This window comes from Polypterus senegalus, chromosome 15 (assembly GCF_016835505.1).
Source record: "Polypterus senegalus isolate Bchr_013 chromosome 15, ASM1683550v1, whole genome shotgun sequence".
Classification (NCBI taxonomy): Eukaryota; Metazoa; Chordata; class Cladistia; order Polypteriformes; family Polypteridae; genus Polypterus; species Polypterus senegalus.
In genome coordinates, this window is record NC_053168.1 from 130,328,756 (window position 1) to 130,347,897 (window position 19,142).

Sequence of the window (19,142 nt, forward strand, 5' to 3'; positions counted from 1 at the left end):
TTAATGTTGACTTATTTTATTCTCTTACTGTCTCTCTTATTCTTGTATTCTTTATTATGTAAAGCACTTTAAACTACATTTTTTGTATGAAAATGTGCTATATAAATAAATGTTGTTGTTGTTGTAAGGAATACGCCTGCCAAATTTCAGCCTTCTACCTACATGGGAAGTTGGAGAATTAGTGATGAGTCAGTCAGTCTGTCAGTCAGTCAGTGAGGGCTTTGCCTTTTATTAGTATAGATAACAATGTATAGTGGATTAATTATAATAAAAGAGAAAAGCTAAAAAACGCTATTAAAACTGAAAGTACGTAACTGATTTCAAAATGCAGCCCAACACATGGCACTGAAGGTGAACATTACACGCTTGCACAAGGGGAAGTTGTTCCCATGTGCAGCAGAGCACAGCAGGAGTAGGACAGTAATAGGCAGGCTCTTGCATGCACTTTTTTTTTTGGTCCCTGATGTTTAACAGAGACAGACAGTGATGGATAATCGAGAAGAGAAACAGAATAGAACCTTTGCATTATACGACAGGGACGTAACGCGATACACCCGGTCATTTGTGCCTTTCTCCACAAACCCAGTTTGAAAGCGTACCTTTGCTATCCGTTTTCATCAAACATTCTTACAATGTGGCTAAGATTTGGCTTGTGGGAGGAGTTATCTGACTTGTGAATAATGTCGAGGAGGTGTGTCTCACAGTGGGCGTGTCATGGAGCACGACTGTCTCTCAGGTACCAACAGTGTCAAGTAGTGTGTGCCATGTAAACCTTCAGACATAAGCGTGCAGTCCTGATTTACGGCGCTCCGGAGGTCTGCAGCTGGACCCTTGAGTACTGAGGGTGAGTTGATGCAAACAGGAAGCAGAGACATTGATAAGCCGCACCTTGCGTGGTGTTTGCTTAGAAGTGTCTGTGGCAGTGTGAGGGAGTGAGAAGCAAGCTGACCATGGAGAGTAGATCAGTGAGACAGCAGCAGTAAGAATCAAGTACTCCATTAAAAGACGTTTGAAGCTTACAGAGGTAAGAGCCTGGATAGATTTAGGGAAAAGTGAGATCCGGAGCTTTTAATTCATCCATCCAATATCCAGTCGGCTTAATCCAGGTGAGGGTTATGGGTCAGAGTCTAGCCCCCCAAAACGTTAAGCCTCACTCCATGTTTTTCAGCTGTGCTCTTTAACTTGCCATACAGAGTGTCAAATGTAAACCTGACATTACTCCTAATGTCTGCGAGAGAAGAAACCCCCCCACTAGCGCTGCTTTTTTTGTATTCTTCACATTTTCTTTGAGAAGGAAGTTACTTATCAAAAATTGGCTTCGGCATGAAACTGCATGATATCACTAAACTGCCACGGTTCACACAGATAGAGGAAAATAAATAGCCAGAAACTCAGTCACAGTCCGATGGTCACAAACCTCAGTTTATCCTCAGAAAATCTGCAGAGTCTGTTTGTTGTGAAGTCCATTACCGCTTAGGACGCACTTGGCAGGACACAGCTGAATTTTTACATTCTTATTGCAAAATTTGTGTAAATTCAGAATGCCTCTCTGAAACCTTCTGAGGCATTTCCTTCTGATACTGGAGCAATGGGGAGAAAACTACACAGTGAAATGCTAAAGATGGGGATGGGATCCTCTTCAGAGAGACACTTTGCTTTGTCTTCTTTGATGTTGGGGTCCGACACCCCCCTATGGGAATCAGTGAGCCTTCAGGTGAATGGATGGTAAGATGTGCCCAGTGGCACACTTTAGCGCATTCTTACTTAGTATGGATGGTGTTACATTTGAGTACCAAGAAGAGAAACAGAACAGGTTTTACTTACAGTTGTGCTTGAAAATTTGTGAACCCTTTAGAATTTTCTATATTTCTGCATAAATATGATCTAAAACATCATCAGATTTTCACTCAAGTCCTAAAAGTAGATAAAGAGAAACCAGTTAAACAAATGAGACAAAAATATTATACTTGGTCATTTATTTATTAAGGAAAATGATCGAATATTACATATTTGTGAGTGGCAAAAGTATGTGAACCTTTGCTTTCAGTATCTGGTGTGACCCCCCTTTGCAGCAATAACTGCAACTAAACGTTTCCAGTAACTTTTGATCATTCCTGCACACCGGCTTTTGCCCATTCCTCCGTACAGAACAGCTTCAACTCTGGGATGTTGGTGGGTTTCCTCACATGAACTGCTCGCTTCAGGTCCTTCCACAACATTTCGATTGGATTAAGGTCAGGACTTTGACTTGGCCATTCCAAAACATTAACTTTATTCTTCTTTAACCATTCTTTGGTAGAACGACTTGTGTGCTTAGGGTCGTTGTCTTGCTGCATGACCCACCTTCTCTTGAGATTCAGTTCATGGACAGATGTCCTGACATTTTCCTTTAGAATTCTCTGATATAATTCAGAATTCATTGTTCCATCAATGAAGGCAAGCCATCCTGGCCCAGATGCAGCAAAACAGGCCCAAACCATGATACTACCACCACCATGTTTCACAGATGGGATAAGGTTCTTATGCTGGAATGCAGTGTTTTCCTTTCTCCAAACATAACGCTTTTCATTTAAACCAAAAAGTTCTATTTTGGTCTCATCCGTCCACAAAACATTCTTCCAATAGCCTTCTGGTTTGTCCACGTGATCTTTAGCAAACTGCAGATGAGCAGCAATGTTTTTTGGAGAGCAGTGGCTTTCTCCTTGCAACCCTGCCATGCACACCATTGTTGTTCAGTGTTCTCCTGATGGTGGACTCATGAACATGAACATTAGCCAATGTGAGAGAGGCCTTCAGTTGCTTAGAAGTTACCCTGGGGTCCTTTGTGACCTTGCTGACTATTACACGCCTTGCTCTTGGAGTGATCTTTGTTGGTCGACCACTCCTGGGGAGGGTAACAATGGTCTTGAATTTCCTCCGTTTGTACACAGTCTGTCTGACTGTGGATTGGTGGAGTCCAAACTCTTTAGAGATGGTTTTGTAACCTTTTCCAGCCTGATGAGCATCAACAACTCTTTTTCGGAGGTCCTCAGAAATCTCTTTTGTTCGTGCCATGATACAGTTCCACAAACATGTTGTGAAGAGCAGACTTTGATAGATCCTTGTTCTTTAAATAACACAGGGTGCCCACTCACACCTGATTGCCATCCCATTGACTCGAATTTCACCTTCAAACTAACTGATCATCCTAGAGGTTCACATACTTTTGCCACTCACAAATATGTAATATTCGATCATTTTCCTCAATAAATAAATGACCAAGTATAATATTTTTGTCTCATTTGTTTAACTGATTTCTCTTTATCTACTTTTAGGACTTGAGTGAAAACCTGATGATGTTTTAGCTCATATTTATGCAGAAATATACAAAATTCTAAAGGGTTCACAACTTTCAAGCATAACTGTATGTTTTAGTGCTAATGACTAACAACAGAGATGCAGTCTGTACAGTTAATCAGCAGCTCTAGTCAGGGTGTGCTAGACTGAAGTAGGGATTTGAAAGCAGAGACAGAAGGGGCATCTCTTATAGTAGCAGGTACACAATAACACAGCTCATGATCCCAGTTGGCCACCCCCCAGGCAAACACATGGTCCAGTCCCACCCTCTATCTGCTGCAGCCATATGTGATGTGGGTGTCTACTTGGTCTGGTCCAGCCACTTGGATCCCCTACGAGGACCATGTGAGCCAGATTACCCTCGGGGAATCGCGCCACATGGCCGTAGTGCCGTAGCTGATGCTTCCTCACAATGCAGGTAATGTGCCTCATTCGGGACTCAGTGAGCAACCACTCATTCAACACAAAGTCAAACCAGCGGTACCCAAGGATTCTCAGAAGAGACACAGTACCGAAGGAGTCCAGTCTTCATCTCAGGTCAGTGGATAGCGTCCATGTCTCACAACCATATAGCAAAACAGGAAGCACCAAGACTCTAAAGACTTGGACCTTCATCCTTTTGCAAAGATATCGGGAGCACCACACACACCTTTCCTGTGACCTCATGACCCCCCCATGCTCTCCCAATTCGTTAACAAAATTCTTACTTGGTATGGATGGTGTTATATTTCCCTGGATTATGTTTGGTTTTCTCTTTTGGTTTATGTTTTTAGTTTTTGAAATATTATTTTTTCATATCTTTTTGTTTTTTTATGTAATTTATAGTAATATACAATGCCGTTTTTGTAAGCTTGCATAATCCTCAGCAGGGCCGGAGCCATCCCAGAAAGCATATGGCACAAGGCAAGGACATCCCCTGGACAGTGTGCCATGTCCATCACAGGATGGACACGCACACACACACACATATTCTGGGGTCAGTTTTACCATCACCAGTCCACCTAACCTGCATGTCTTTGGCCTGTGGGAGGAACCCCAACCACTACACCATCGAGCTGCCCATTTATGTTAATATAGTTATGTTTATTTATTGTCTAGTATATTGTAAGAAATGGAGTCTTGAGCAAGGCAAAGAGGGTGTGAGACCTCCAAGCATAAGCTAAGAAGCAGGCCTGGACCTTGATTGACTCGCCCAGACAAGGCTCACATAAGCTCAACTAGGCCCCAAACACTATCTGCTGGCTTCAACCAGAGCAGACCCCCATATAGCAGGAACTGGCAAAACAACAAATATATCAAAAAGCCCCACAAGAGGGAGGATAACTGTTAACCTCTGGCTTGTAAATAAAAAGGAAACTTCAATCTGACAAAAGCAATTGGCACCCATAATTGGTTTTTCCGTATTTAACAAAATCAGACTTTGCTTTACAGTTTTGATTCAGCAGAATATTTCAAATAATGACACAAATTAAAATGTCATAGACAAAATCGATGGGACCCTTAACCTAATATTTGATTGCACAATCTTTTGAGGTAACCACTGCAAACATGTAGTTTCTCAATGAGACCTGTGCACCTGTCCACAGGTCGTTTGGCCAACCCGTTCTGAGCAAAGTGCTGCCGCTGTGTCAGGTTTGAGGGGGTCTTCCCCAGATGCCATGTTTCAGTTCTCTCCATGGATATTTGAATGGACTCAAATCAGAGCTCATAGATGGCCACTTCAGAGTAGTCCAATGTTTTGTTCTTAGCCATTCTTGGGTGTTTGTAGCTGTGTGTTTGTGTCACTAACCATGACCTGTGACTAAGACAGAACTTTGTGACAATGGCAGGATGTTTCACTCCAGAATGTCCTGACAGTCCCCACACAGACTCAGTGCACCTCGTGCCAGATGCAGCAAAGCAGCCCCAAAACATAAGCAAGACTCCTCCATATTTCACAGCAGGAATGATAGTCTTTTCTATGACTGAGTACGCAGAGCTGATATGACTTGCCAGAAAGCTCCAGTTTTGTCTCATTTGTCCAAAGGACATTCTCCCAGAAGCACTTTGGCTTGTCAAAATGCTTTTGAGTAAATCCTAGTCTGCCTTTTGTATGCTTTTCTATCAACAGTGGAGTCCTCCTGGGTTGTCTTCCGTTGATCCCATTGTCACTCAATGGATGGTACGATCAGACGCTGATGAACCTTGACCTTGGTGTTCAGCTTGTATCTCTTTGGAAGTTCTCCTTGGCTTTTTTATCTATCATTCTCAATGTCCTTCTGCCCATTCTGGGATTGATTTTCTTCTTGTGGCCACGTCCAGGGAGGTTGGCTACAGTCCCATGGACCTTAAACTTCTTCATAACTTTTGCACAGGAACATCAAGCTGCTTGGCGATGATGGTCTTCTAGCCTGTGCCTTTCACATTTTCTTTCTGATCTCCTGTGACAACTCTCTTTGTAACAATCGCTTTATAAGGGGTGTGTGGACACTGGCCCGGACACAGACAGGAAGACATCGTTAGATCACCCAACACACGTTTATTTACAATATATACAGAATAAAGTGCCACACACAACTCTAAAACTCCCCCAAAGTCCAGGCCTCACAATGCCTCTCTTTTCTTCAGGCCCACCTCCACTCCTCTCCTCCAAGACTTCATCTACTCCGTTCCTGACTCCAGCCATCGAATGGAGGAAGGTGGCCCCTTTTATAATCACTCAGATGTACTCCAGGTGCCTCCCGATGAACTTCCGCCGGCCCTTCCTGGAGTGGTGGAAGTACCGGCTGCGCACCCGGAAGCACTCTGGATGTCCCTGGTCTTTTTCCCCCCCAGCACCTCCAGGTGTGGTGGAAGTGTTGAGGGCCAGGGCTCTTCAGGCATCCGGGTGCCCCCTGGCGGTGACCATGGGCCCCTATAGGGTTGAGCTTCCAAGCTCAGTTCCCGTGGTCCCCATACCATCCAGGGCGGCTGCCCTCTCGTGGTCCGGAGGAGACATAGTTCCTCTTCCGGTCCTTCTGGGCATGCCAGCTGGATACCACCCCCAGCTGCTTGCCACAGGTGCTATCGCTACACTTCACCACCCAAGAGGGAAGTGGACAATGTTCAAGAGATATACCAGCATTAAAAACATTCGGTCCTCAACCTCTCTTCCTCCCCTCCACACTGGCCAATATTTGAAAGAATCCCAGATGGTAGGTAAGTGTATTACAATCCAGAATCCAGCATTTATACATTGTATATAAAAAGGTGACTGAGTACTCATTTTCTGAGCCCCTTTTTTCCCAGGAAAAGGCCAAACACTCAATCCCCTCCACTTTCTCGTATACTCAGATATGGAGATGACATATATTTTTATATTATGTACATCTAAGAACCATCAACAACAAATCAAATCAAATGAATAATATATTGAACAATTATTATAAAAATAAAGTTGAATAAATCAGACTCTGCAGCTGCATGAGTAAAAGGTAAAGTACCACTTTCGGTTAGCAGAAAGAGCCCAAAGTTGATAGAAATCTACATTTTGTACCTAATACTAGTATGCAAAATTTGGTTGACCTAAGTGAAAGCGTACTCAAGTTATCATGTTTATACACACACACAGACAGAATTCAAAAAATGGTATTTTTTGGAATCCGGGAGGCCGAAAACATCGAGAGTCATCAAAATCTCATAATCAAAATTTTGGACAATTCCGATACTTTCCCTATACTTCGTATACGACAAAGTAAAAAGAAAAAAAAATCAGAAAGAGAATGATTAAGCCCAGTCAGGGAGCAACGATGAAGAATTCTGTCTTACAGTTCTTACTGTATGATGTGGGAAAAATACGGACAGCAGGTGGATGTGGCTGCTTTCTTGCTATCCTGAGGAATTTAAGAACAAGTCCGATTCGCCAATGGGAGATCCCGGAGAACCACTGAGCCACATAATGAAACCCTTGCATCTTCTCAAGGATTCACTTTGCTGTCTCCTTTCTTCTGGGTGGCCACTCCATAAATAGCAGACATCCCTGGGTGAAGTTTGATCTCCCTAACTTCCTAGGCTTAGCTAGCCGAGCTCCTTGCCTTGCTGCTTCCTCCTACACCCTTGGTCAGTTGTACTCCTTTAAAAAGAAAGGCTTCCCACTAAAACATCCCACTTGCTGCTTTGGTCATTATAAAAACATGACGCCTGTCCTAGGCAGCTGGAATTCCTACCCGACGGGGTCCTCTCAGACTTAGCAGTCGACTAGAATGCCTGAAGGGATATTCCTTTATCATTATCCAGTCCCTGTATTATAATGATGGCAGCTGAGAAAGTGAATCCCACATTAGCACTATGTAGGCTTGCTACATCTACTTTGTTTTCTCTGGTCCATGGTCAGTGTGTGACACCAAACAGAATTTTGCATTTAAATTTTAATGACTGACTGCACGATTGAAGACGTGTGTGATATTAATCCGAGTAAACAGCTCATTTGAAAAAATCCCCCAAATTCTATTATTTCGGATATTTTCTAGGAGTGACAACAAATATGTCTGGGCCATTTTAGAATATCTCTGTTGAATAAGTGATATTTGATCTGTTGTCACACTCTCTTTGCTTTACTCGATGACACGTAAGAGGCCTGCAGGTATTTATGGGATGCTTGCTTTTTGTTTGGTCACTTTTCAGGGGGCATACAACTCTTGGTCAATGAACTGTAAGGGGCCCAGCATATTTGTCCACGTCTGTATGTTGTATCTTAAGGGCTAATAATGTTTTATTTATTCTTAACAGGTTTGTGCCCCAAGAGAACCCTAAGATTGGTGCTTTGGACCGGTGAGGAGCAAGGTGGCGTTGGAGCAAGCCAGTACTTCGCGCTTCACAAGGTGCTTTTCTAATAACACTGTTAGAAGTTCAATTTTAACTCGGTACACTTGATCTTCCATTGATCTTTTACTTAAGTGTTTTTCTTTATCTTTTTTGGAGTCCAGCCACATTGTATTTATTGTATGATTTGTGAATGTTCAATGATTCCTGTTAAATACAGTTTCTTATTTTCTATAGTAGCACCATGAACTGTATTGCGATTAGCAAATGTTGGACCATGATGGGCTTTTCATCACCACACGTTTCTTTATAAGAATTTGTGACAGATGACCATTTTAAACCCTGGTTTAATTAGCCATATAGTTTTGTCCCAGGCTGGTAGAGACTGTAAATGATTAAAACTAGAAAATGTGAGCTGAAGACAACCAGAGGGGAAACATTCGTCATGCGGGCACATGAGGCTAGGGATTGCACTGTAGGTGATTAACGGAGGCTTTTATCAGACTGTCCTTAAGCACGCCATATGTTTCAGGTCTGGTGCAAAAGGAGGTCACAGAGGAGCTAAGCCATGAGGCCAAATCTCACCCCCAACTGCTAAATGGAGATTTTCTCAGTCTGATCCATAAACTCAGAGGTCCAGCCACTTATATGGGTCAGGCTTAAAGAGGTGGGAGAAACCACCTTATGGAGGCTCCAGTCCTTCAATGCTGAGAAGGGTATCGCCATCCCAGTAGCATTTAAAGATTGTTCTCCATTGACCTCTATGGGCATTTTACATTTGGAAGGTCTACACACCTCGAGACCCTTACCTTAGATTAGGATATCCTGGGCCATAAGTGGCTCCCTACTGTCCATTAGGAGGCTCAGTTTTTTCTGTTGAGTGCATTCGATATCTTCAGAAATTCTCAGTCTACTTTAATAACATTTTAGATGTTACAGCTGTGATCAAACATAATTGGATGTGAGCGTCAGTAGGCTTTGCACCCTAGGAACCAAGTTACCTGAACTATCTCTTATATATATTTCTCTTCTGGTTCGTCCTGCTTCCACTTCAAAACCGGTCCCGCCCACAAGAAGCTGACACGGCATTTCTCGATTCCTATTCGTCCTTTTCCAAACCCTTCCCCACGCTGCCTGCAGCCTCCCATACACCCCCACGCCGATTTTCTCGATTCCTATTCCTCCTTCGGATTACCGCGTTCCTTCCTCTTCAAAACCGGTCCCGTCCACACGCAGCCGACACGACATTTCTCGATTCCTATTCATCCTCTTCCAAACCCTTCCCCACGCTGCCTGCGGCTCCTCTTCATAACCGGTCCTGACCACACGCAGCCAACACAGCATTTCTTGATTCCTATTCGTCCTCTTCCAAACCCTTCCCCATGCTGCCTGCAGCCTCCCATACACCTTGCTATTTTCGTTATACTGCAGCGGTTGTTTCCTAAGCCTTTGTTATAAAATGAATGATAGTATCTTCTCTGTCGATGGGTTTTTGTACAACGTCATCTCTAATCCGGGATCTGGCAACAGGCAACAATCCTATCAGTGGGTTATTTCTTGACACAAACGGTTGACGAAGGCAATGCACTGTTTTCCGTTCCTATTCTTAAACCGCCGTATACAACGGCGGGCAGCGCTATCTAGTTCAATAATATTTCAGTAATTATTTATCACTTTAATGCTGATCTTTCTGATCATAAAATAGGTCATTACAAAAGCAATTGATGAGAAAACTTCATAATTAATTGCAGCAATACAGTATTTGAGGGTTCTTTTAGAGTGCGTCTCTCTCTTGCACGATTTGCCTCAAAAACGAATCAGCACATCGTCATCTCATAACAGGCTTAAGTTTCGAGTTTGGCATTTTTCCATCCAGCCGTTTTAGCTCTCGACCGTCCTCAGGAAGCTGTGACATACAGACACATGCCCATCATCAAGATATCAATGTTTTCAGTATCAAGGGACCCTAAAACGTCAAGATCCACCAAAAACCAGAGATTGAAATTTTTGATGAATCTAAAGCTTTCGCTCCTCACCCGTAGATGATAGGTTACGGTGAGGGCAAAAAAATATATATATATACACTTACCAGCTACTTTATTATTGCTAGTACCTGGTTGGACCTCCTTTTCCCTTCAGAGAGAGGTTAGGAGCACACACTGATAGAGCACATTGCTGCACCCACCACATGACAAACCAACTATGGATTCCAGATTAGGACCCAAGTGCAGCCATGCAAGAGGAGACACCTCAGCACCACACTAGTTCAGGTGGAACAGAACAGTGTGAGATTTTTTATGGCAGCTGGAGTGCCAATTCTGCCACCAGCCTCCAGGTTTTTCCCTGCAGGTTGGAGGGCCTACAGTACATGCAGGGCTGGATGCAGATTAATGTCATAACCCAGGACGGAGCAATTGCAGGTTAAGTCACTTTTGGCATTTACAGGATTTGAACCGGCAACCTTCCGATTGCCATTGCAAATCCCTAGCCTCAGAGCCACCTCTCCAACCCCGTAGGGCTTCCATAGTTCTTTGTGGTAGAGATTCAACAAGGTGCTGGAAACATTTCCACTATCCAAATGTTGTAGCCTAAATTGAGACTCATCAGACCAGGTAACATTTTTCCAATCTTCTGTTGTCCAGTTTTGGTGAGCCCGTGTGAAGTGTAGCCTCAGTTGCCTGTTCTTAGCTGACAGGAGTGGCACCCGGTGTGGTCTCCTGCTGCTGTAGCCCATCTGCTTCAAGGCTCAACGTGTTGTGTGGTCAGAGATGCTCTTCTGCATACCTCGGTTGTAACGAGTTCTTATTTGAGTTCCTGTTGCATTTCTATCAGCTCAAACCAGTCTGGCCATTCTCCTCTGACCTCTGGCATCAACAAGGCATTTTCGCCCAGAGAACTGCCGCTCGCTGGATATTTTCCATTTTCGGAGCATTCTCTGTAAACCCAAGAGATGGTTGTGCATAAAAATCCCCAAATAAATACTGGATTAAGGGTCTGAATACTTGCATGAATGAGAGATTTCAGTTTTTGATTTTTAATAAATTTGCAAACCTTTCTGAAAACATTTTTCCCCTTTGTCTTACTTTGTTACTGACTGTAGATTTGTGATGACTTGAGGTCCATTACGGTGCAAATTAAAAAAAAAAAACAGTTTGGTGAGCTCGGTGGGCATCATACAGGTGTGTCATAGCATTGTGGAGCAGCTATTAGGTGTGAATATGGTGGTCAACAGATCATGAATTCACAACACACACGTTTTTGCCAGTTGCCTCGTTGGCATTCCGGGGTGCTTAGTTACGTACCTGTGCCCGTTAATATTTAACAGTGGAGGATGAGCTGTATGGGAAGACGTTGGAGTACAAGGTGAGGGAGCTTCAAGGCAAGATTGGTGGAGCAAGCATGGGCAGACAAGGACAAGGGACCCCAACAAGGGAGCAAAGGCAATGGAGCTCCAAGGGGTTCTCTACTGAGCTTTATTGGAAGAGTGGGTGTGACAGAAAGTAAAGGAGAGCGAGGGGTAATGTAGTTATTCTGGTGGTCTAGTTGTTGCATTTGAACTGTTTTGCTATCCTGTCTATATTAAAATATAACATTTATTTTAGAATTAGCAAAAAGGATTAAGCAAGCTTATTAGGGAAATGGCTAAAGGTTGTGCGAGCAACGAAGAGGAAAAAATGTCCTAGGTGGGGGTTTAAGAAAACTGGCTGATGTCATTTACCCAGTAAGGCCCTGGATATGCTTAATGTTACGTGACGCGAGCGCTTGAGGACGCTGCTGCTGCGCAAGCATTGAAATGGTTATACTTGTGCACGTAGTTTATGTAAATCTGGAAGATTCCACCAGGTGGCAGTGCGAGAAATCATCACGGTGAAAAGAGAATGTCCGGTTTCGCAGAGTTGTAAGTTGAGGGAAGAAAAGACATTAAAGATAAAAATTCTTTGCTTTCTGATGCTGCTGCAAAATATGATGTAAACAGCGACCCAGAAGATGGCAAAGTGAGACCTTCAATTGTATCACACCATTAAGATGAGGAATATGCAATGGTTATATCGCCTGTGCAAGAAATGGATGAAGAAAAGCACCACGAATACTTTCGTATGTCAGCATTTAACTTTGATGATTTGCTTCACCACATGGAACTATTCATCAGACATCGAAGCACACACACTGACCTTGGATCCTTCGTTATCTTGCAACAGCCGAATTCTCTGATGTTTTCCGCTTTGCATGAACGTATCTGTCTTGAATTTGCTTCCATTCCGTCTTACACGTTTCCACTGAGCTGGCAAGTGGATGTCAGCTGTTCTGACGTGTCTGTCACTATGGAGGTGTTGACAGTAAACAACAATGCTGACGTCACGCACCAAAACCTGAACACACACGCCACTCAAATTTTTGCTGGTACTGCAATTCGTGCACATGTCGTGCTCAGAGAACGTGACAAAAGAAGCACTGGGAATGCATGGCAGCCATGATGCGTACACATAAACGTCCTGGGTGTCAAGTATAAACCCAGCCAAAGACTTGACGTACATAGGAATCCCATAAAATGATAAGAGCTAAACTTAGGTGATTATTTCTTGGACAAGAATGTATCGAAATAAGACTTTAATGTCGGTGTATTTAGGCGTGTAAGCTATTGAACCAATCAAAGTAAGTGTCAGAATGTGATGTCAGTGTTAATTCAGCCCTGCTATCTAAATTCAGTTATCCATACTGTAAATACGAGACTGTAACTTCTGTAACAGACTTCTGCAACGGAGTGTTTCCCTCCTCAGGAAGAGAAGAGCTACATTTGTTCTCAAAAAAAAACATAAAAAGCGTTGCAGTTTTTGGCTGGAAAAACGACATTTTTACTACATCTCATCTATCTACTCTAAAACATGCAAAAAACTTAAAAGTACAAAGTCAGAAGTGTAGAAAGTATGATAATGATACAAATAATAATAATGATGATGATGAATAATAATACTAATATGAACAGCACACTGAATATGTCTGTCTGGCCGTTCAGATTCCCAGAATCCCTTTCGCTTTTACTGTCCATTTCAATTTCACTGCCTGAGGACAGATTCACTTCGTCATCACTGCTGATGAGAGCTGTTTCTTACGAGATGCCATTATGAGCCTAGAAAAAGACGCCTGGTTAACACTTGGGCCTGACGTTTACTGAGACATGGCTATACTGTTGCCCGAGTAATGCCCGGCAGTAACACTGTTAGATAGATAGATAGATAGATGGATAGATAGATAGACTTTATTAATCCCCAAGTGGAAATTCACATACTCCAGCAGCAGCATACTGATAAAAACAATATTAATTAAATAGTGATAAAAATGCAGTGCAAGTTAAAAAATGCAGGTACAACAGACAATAACTTTGTATAATGTTAACATTTACCCCCACGGGTGGAATCGAAGAGTGGCATAGTGTGGGGTCTCCTCAGTCTGTCAGTAAAGCAGGACGGTGACAGCAGTCTGTCGCTGAAGCTGCTCCTCTGTCTGGAGATGATCCTGTTCAGTGGATGCAGTGGATTCTCCATGATTGACAGGAGTCTGCTCAGCGCCCGTCGCTCTGCCACGGATGTCAAACTGTCCAGCTCCGTGCCTACAATAGAGCCTGCCTTCCTCACCAGTTTGTCCAGGTGTGAGGCATCTCTCTTCTTTATGCTGCCTCCCCAGCACACCACCGTGTAGAAGAGGGCACTCGACACAACCGTCTGATAGAACATCTGCAGTATCTTATTGCAGAAGAAGGCCAGCCTTCTAAGGAAGTATAGTCGGCTCAGTCCTCTCTTGCACAGAGCATCAGTATTGGCAGTCCAGTCCAATTTATCATCCAGCTGCACTCCCACTCTTAAAGCCTGAGTAAACCTCAAGTCTAACGCTCATGCGTCTATACCATTGCCTGAGTGACGCTCGGGTCTGAAGCTGTTAGCACTTTTACAGCCCGAGAACTCCTCGGGTATAAGGCTTACGCGGAATGTGTCTATACCGTTGCCTGAGTGACCCTCGGGTCTGATGCTGTTAGCAGTCTTCTAGTCCGAGTAAACCTCAAGTCTAACGCTCACGCGTAATGTGTCTATACCAGGGGTCCTCAATCACGGTCCTGGAGAGCCGCAGTGGCTGCAGGTTTTTGCTCCAACCCAGTTGCTTAATAAAAAGCACTTATTGCTAAAGTAACACTTCTGCTTCACTTTAGTGATTTTGAGCCCTTATTGCTTAATTTTGTCTTAAACAGCTATTTTAATTGCTCCTTATTATCAGTAACATGCAAATGACAAGAGAGAGCAGCATTTCTCCATTTAGCTTATTTACATTTACACCTGTGTGTATTTATCTGCACTATTGGGTTTAATTAAATACTTGGAAGAAAAATGAAGAGAAAAAAAGTGAAGGACTGAGAATTACTCGTCCATTTTAGCCTTCAAATCATTTGCATGATAGAAAGTGAAAGAAAATCTAGGATATGAGAATGACCTGACATAGCAGAGTTAATTTAATTTCATAGCTTGTTAGTGCTTTATTGGCAAGAATTGCTTTCTAATTAAGCAACCAGGTCAGAAGAAAAACCTGCAGCCACTGCGGCTCTCCAGGACTGGGATTGAGGACCCCTGGTCTATACCATTGCCTGAATGACGCTCAGGTCTGATGCTGTTAGCACTTTTTTACAGTCCGAGAACTCCTCGGGTATAAGGCTTACGCGGAATGTGTCTATACCATTGCCTGAATGACGCTCGGGTCTGATGCTGTTAGCACTTTTTTACAGTCCGAGTAAACCGTGGGTCTGACGCTTATGCGAGACGCGTCTGTAGTATTGCCCAAGTGACACTCGGGACTAACACTTTCTCAGGTCTAAGGCTAAGGAGGCTAAAGACACCTGAACAAGCTTCCTCCTGCCTGATTTTATGGGTGATTTCTGACTTCATAAGAGGTTCTTAGTTAATAATGTATTTATTTCTTCAACATGGGAGCTTAGGTTAACCCTCCCGATACGGGAGGACAGAGGGCCGGCTAGGTGCGTCTCAGCTGAAGCCGAAGAGGAGCAGATAGGACGAGAGTCGGTTGATGGAGACTGCAGCTCGAGTGGACCCACCAGCGTGAGTAGGAGAGACAGAGAATGAGCCGTGCTTATTTTGTCGAGGAGACTAACCTGCCGCTTTGAAGCGTTTCAAAAAGGGATTTTTAAAGTATTTAATGACTGTTTTCAACTTCCACAATTGCACTGCCTTTTTTTATGAACTATATCATGACTTATTCATTATTTTCCGCACTGCACTTTATCATTTTGCTTCTGTTTTAATAAATATGCACTGTGTTCTTTGACTTGTCAAAACTGTTTATTGTCTCTCACTCGACGCTATGTCCATCTCAGTTACAAATTAATAAGAGGTCAGGGGGACGGGTTTGTGACGGGTATGCCGCTCGGACATTGACCCCTGACAAGACTGATGTGAAAAAAAATAACATGTTTCTCCCTTTAAAATGAACTCTACAACACAGCTAGTGAAGGGGTCCACAAATCCCCAGCAAGACTCAGTCAGTCGGTCAACTCCTCCAAGAAAGCCAGTGGTGCCATCTAACGCAGATCCTACCGTACCTTCCTCTGATCAGGAGAGCAGAGCGTTTTGAAGTAAACACTGAAGTGCACACGCTGTACTATATTCAATATTTATTCTGTACTTTATTAGAAATGAGCATTTGGCAGCAGCTCAGGTGGTTCTGACTTAAAAGGTTCATTATGCCGCATCAGAGCCTGAAAGATTGCATTCCAGTCAAGCATTTGATTTATTAGAACAATGTCTAGTTATTAGATGATTAAGAATAATTCCCCACTAGATTTTGCTAATAGGCATTTTCAGGACAAACAGGCAATAATTTATGTGCAGTATATTAAAAGGAATTAGAGCAGTATGATTCTGTCAACTGAATGGCTTTGTCATCATGGGGTTGAGAAGAGGACAAAATCTGCGATCATTAATGGGGATTTGCTGCTGCATCAGAAGGCCATCATGCTCTAAATGAATATTTGTAGTGAGACATGTTAAGATTCTGTTTCTGTGCTGTGGTGACTACACTCTTTAGAATTATACGATTTATATTTCAGTCTACTTCACTTTATACAGTATGTAGGAGGGCTTTGTATTCTGTCGGAGCTGAGCTGTGCCCGCCGGTACTCTTCCCATGTGCAGAATGAGTTGCCATTGACTGTCGTTTTACTTTCACGTATAGAGAAAGTATAGGAATCATGAAAATATGTTTGATCTCGAGATTTTGATGAATCTCGATGTTTTAGACCTTCCTGAGTCCGAAAATACCATTTTTTGAAATGGTGTCTGCCTGTGTGTAAATATGATAACTCGAAAACGCTTTCCCGTCGGTCAGTGAGATTTTGTACACCTGCTTTACATCAAAAATAAGGAATCTTATCAACTTTTGGGCCACTTCCAGCAACCAGAAGTGGTACTTTAACTGAATACTATTGCGAATTTTCAAGTAAACTATGGTTATGATTACACATAGGTGATTCCAATTTTGTATAGATATTTATAATGATAAAAAGCAAACAAATATGAAATTTGAGAAAAATTACTCAACCGGAAATAGCATTTTATTTAGGCAAACATCCAAATTTTTGTATCATCTTATATATAAAAGTCTACGCATGGAAGTGTGTCTGTCTGTCTGGCTCCTTCTCAAAGGATACACAAGCGAGGCGAGCACATCGGCAAAACGAAACCTCTGAAGAAAGACAGTTGCTTAGCCGCTAATGCACAAATGATGCAAGCACATCGGCAAAACAAAACCTACAAGGAAAGAGTAGTTCCTTTCAATTACCTGACATCTCTACATTTCAATTTTATTTGTAATGATTTCAATAGTTTCCAGGGCCCCGGGCCTTTTACAGCACAGGCTTACACAGTTAGTCTTATATATAAATGTCTACACGTGGAAGTGCGTGTGTGTCTGTAAGGACTCCACCTGAGAGGATACACAAGTGAAGCCAGCATGTCGGCAAAACGGAACCTCCAACAAAAGAGTCGCTGGCTTAGCTGCCAATACAGAAGTGAGGCGAGCACATCAGCAAGATGAAAGCGCTGAAGAAAGAGTCACTCGTTTAGCTGCTAATACAGAAGCGAGGCGAGCACATCGGCAAGACAGAACCTCCAACGAAAAAGTCACTGGCTTAGCCGCTAATACAGAAGCGAGGCGAGCACATCGGCAAGACAGAACCTCCAACGAAAGAGTCACTGGCTTAGCCGCTAATACAGAAGCGAGGCGAGCACATCGGCAAGACAGAACCTCCAACGAAAGAGTCGCTGGCTTAGCCGCTAATACAGAAGCGAGGTGAGCACATCGGCAAGACAGAACCTCCAACGAAAGAGTCGCTGGCTTAGCTGCTAATACAGAAGCGAGGCGAGCACATCGGCAAGACAGAACTTCCAACGAAAGAGTCACTCACTTAGCTGCTAATACAGAAGCGAGGCGAGCACATCGGGAAGACAGAACCTCCAACGAAAGAGTCACTCGCTTAGCTGCCAATACAGAAGCGAGGCGAGCACATCGACAAAACAAAACCTCCTAGGAGAGAGATACAAAGAGAAGTTCCTTTTAATTACCTGACATCTCTACATTTCAATTTTATTTTCTGAGAATTTCAATAATTTCTAGGACCCTGGGCTTTTTACAGCACGGACTTGCACAACTAGTGGAAATATAAATGTAATAATAACATGTAATCAATGAAGATGCTGTGTAAATATAAAGATGTAATGAGAACAATAAGCTGCTACGTCCCCATCGTGTTCCTGCTAATACATTTAATTTTATAATTTTTTTTTTTTTATTTCCGCCATCATTAACATAATTTAATGTAGCTAAACGCAGTTTTACCTATAGCAATTTATTACAACAAATATTATATAATATTAACACTCTTTCTTTGTTTTTAGGTGACTGTAAATCTTTTTACTTTGCACGTAATCGAGGTAATGAATATGTAATCATGAACAAATTCCACCACTGTTTTCGACCTCCATGAGTGTGATTTGATTATAAATATGGATAAATGATTGTGTATCGATATTATCAATTAGTTGGATGAGAAACAAAGAAATTTGAGAAATACTGTATTGCGTAACTGGAAGTCATTCTGATGACCTTTTCCTCTATCGCAGTATACGAGACAGTTGAGGGGAGCGCACTCCCAATTGTTTTTGACCTTACATCTTCAAACATAGATGGTTGTGTGAGGGTCACGTCACTTTTCCATGCCACACTCCTTTGACTGACCTTGTAAATGCCAAGTAAGGTTATCTGTCAACTCAGCTGGGATGAGTATGAGAGCCTTAGCCAAACTAGAGGACAAGATAAGGGAGCCATGGGGGAAAGCTCCTAACTTTGTATATTTCTATCCCCCATCTGCTAGATGTCAGCATTCCAGGACCGCAGTAACCAGGTAGAACCCTGCAGGGCATGATGGGAGTTGCAGTGCCAAGAGTCAGCCCTGTTGGGTCCCATGGGTGCCACCAGGGGGTGCTGCAGGAATTCATTTTGGCAACGGAAGTACTCCTGGATGTAAAGGATGTTGTTCAGCCTCCATTGAGTCAGACATTGGCGGGGACGTAACGCTCACTAGAAAGAAGTAGTTGGAGTAGAGAGAAAGAAGAGAAGGAAGGAGGAAAGGAAGCGCACTGTTCCTACTTGAGCTTGTGTGACCTGGGAGAAACCTTTTGTGAGATATCTTATACATAAAAGTCTATGCGTGGAAGTGTGTGTGTCTGTCTGTCCGGCCCGGAAGTGAGAGATGGAGTCAGGGTAAGGGTCCCACCTTCAAGGAAACAGAACCACGCTTAGCCGCTAATAACACAAGCGAGGTCAGCATGTCAGCAAAACGAAACCTCAGAAGAAACACAAAGTCGCTTAGCTGCTAAATCGGCAGAACAGTATCCCTTGTACTTTTCCTCCTGCAGCTAATACACAAGCAATGTGAGCACATTGGCAAAATGAATCCTCCTAGGAGAGAG

At 43.0% G+C, this 19,142-nt stretch overlaps 1 protein-coding gene across 6 annotated transcripts in view; it reads left to right on the forward strand.

Moving 5' to 3' along the window:
* The window catches only part of LOC120515619 (carboxypeptidase Q-like), a 522,111-nt gene that overhangs the window by 473,469 nt on the left and 29,500 nt on the right, over positions 1-19,142 (forward strand). For all 6 annotated transcript variants that reach the window (XM_039736745.1, XM_039736750.1, XM_039736744.1 and 3 more), the window contains one exon: positions 8,083-8,174. In XM_039736745.1, coding sequence (XP_039592679.1) covers positions 8,083-8,174 — 92 coding nt within the window. The remainder of the gene's footprint in view (positions 1-8,082; positions 8,175-19,142) is intronic.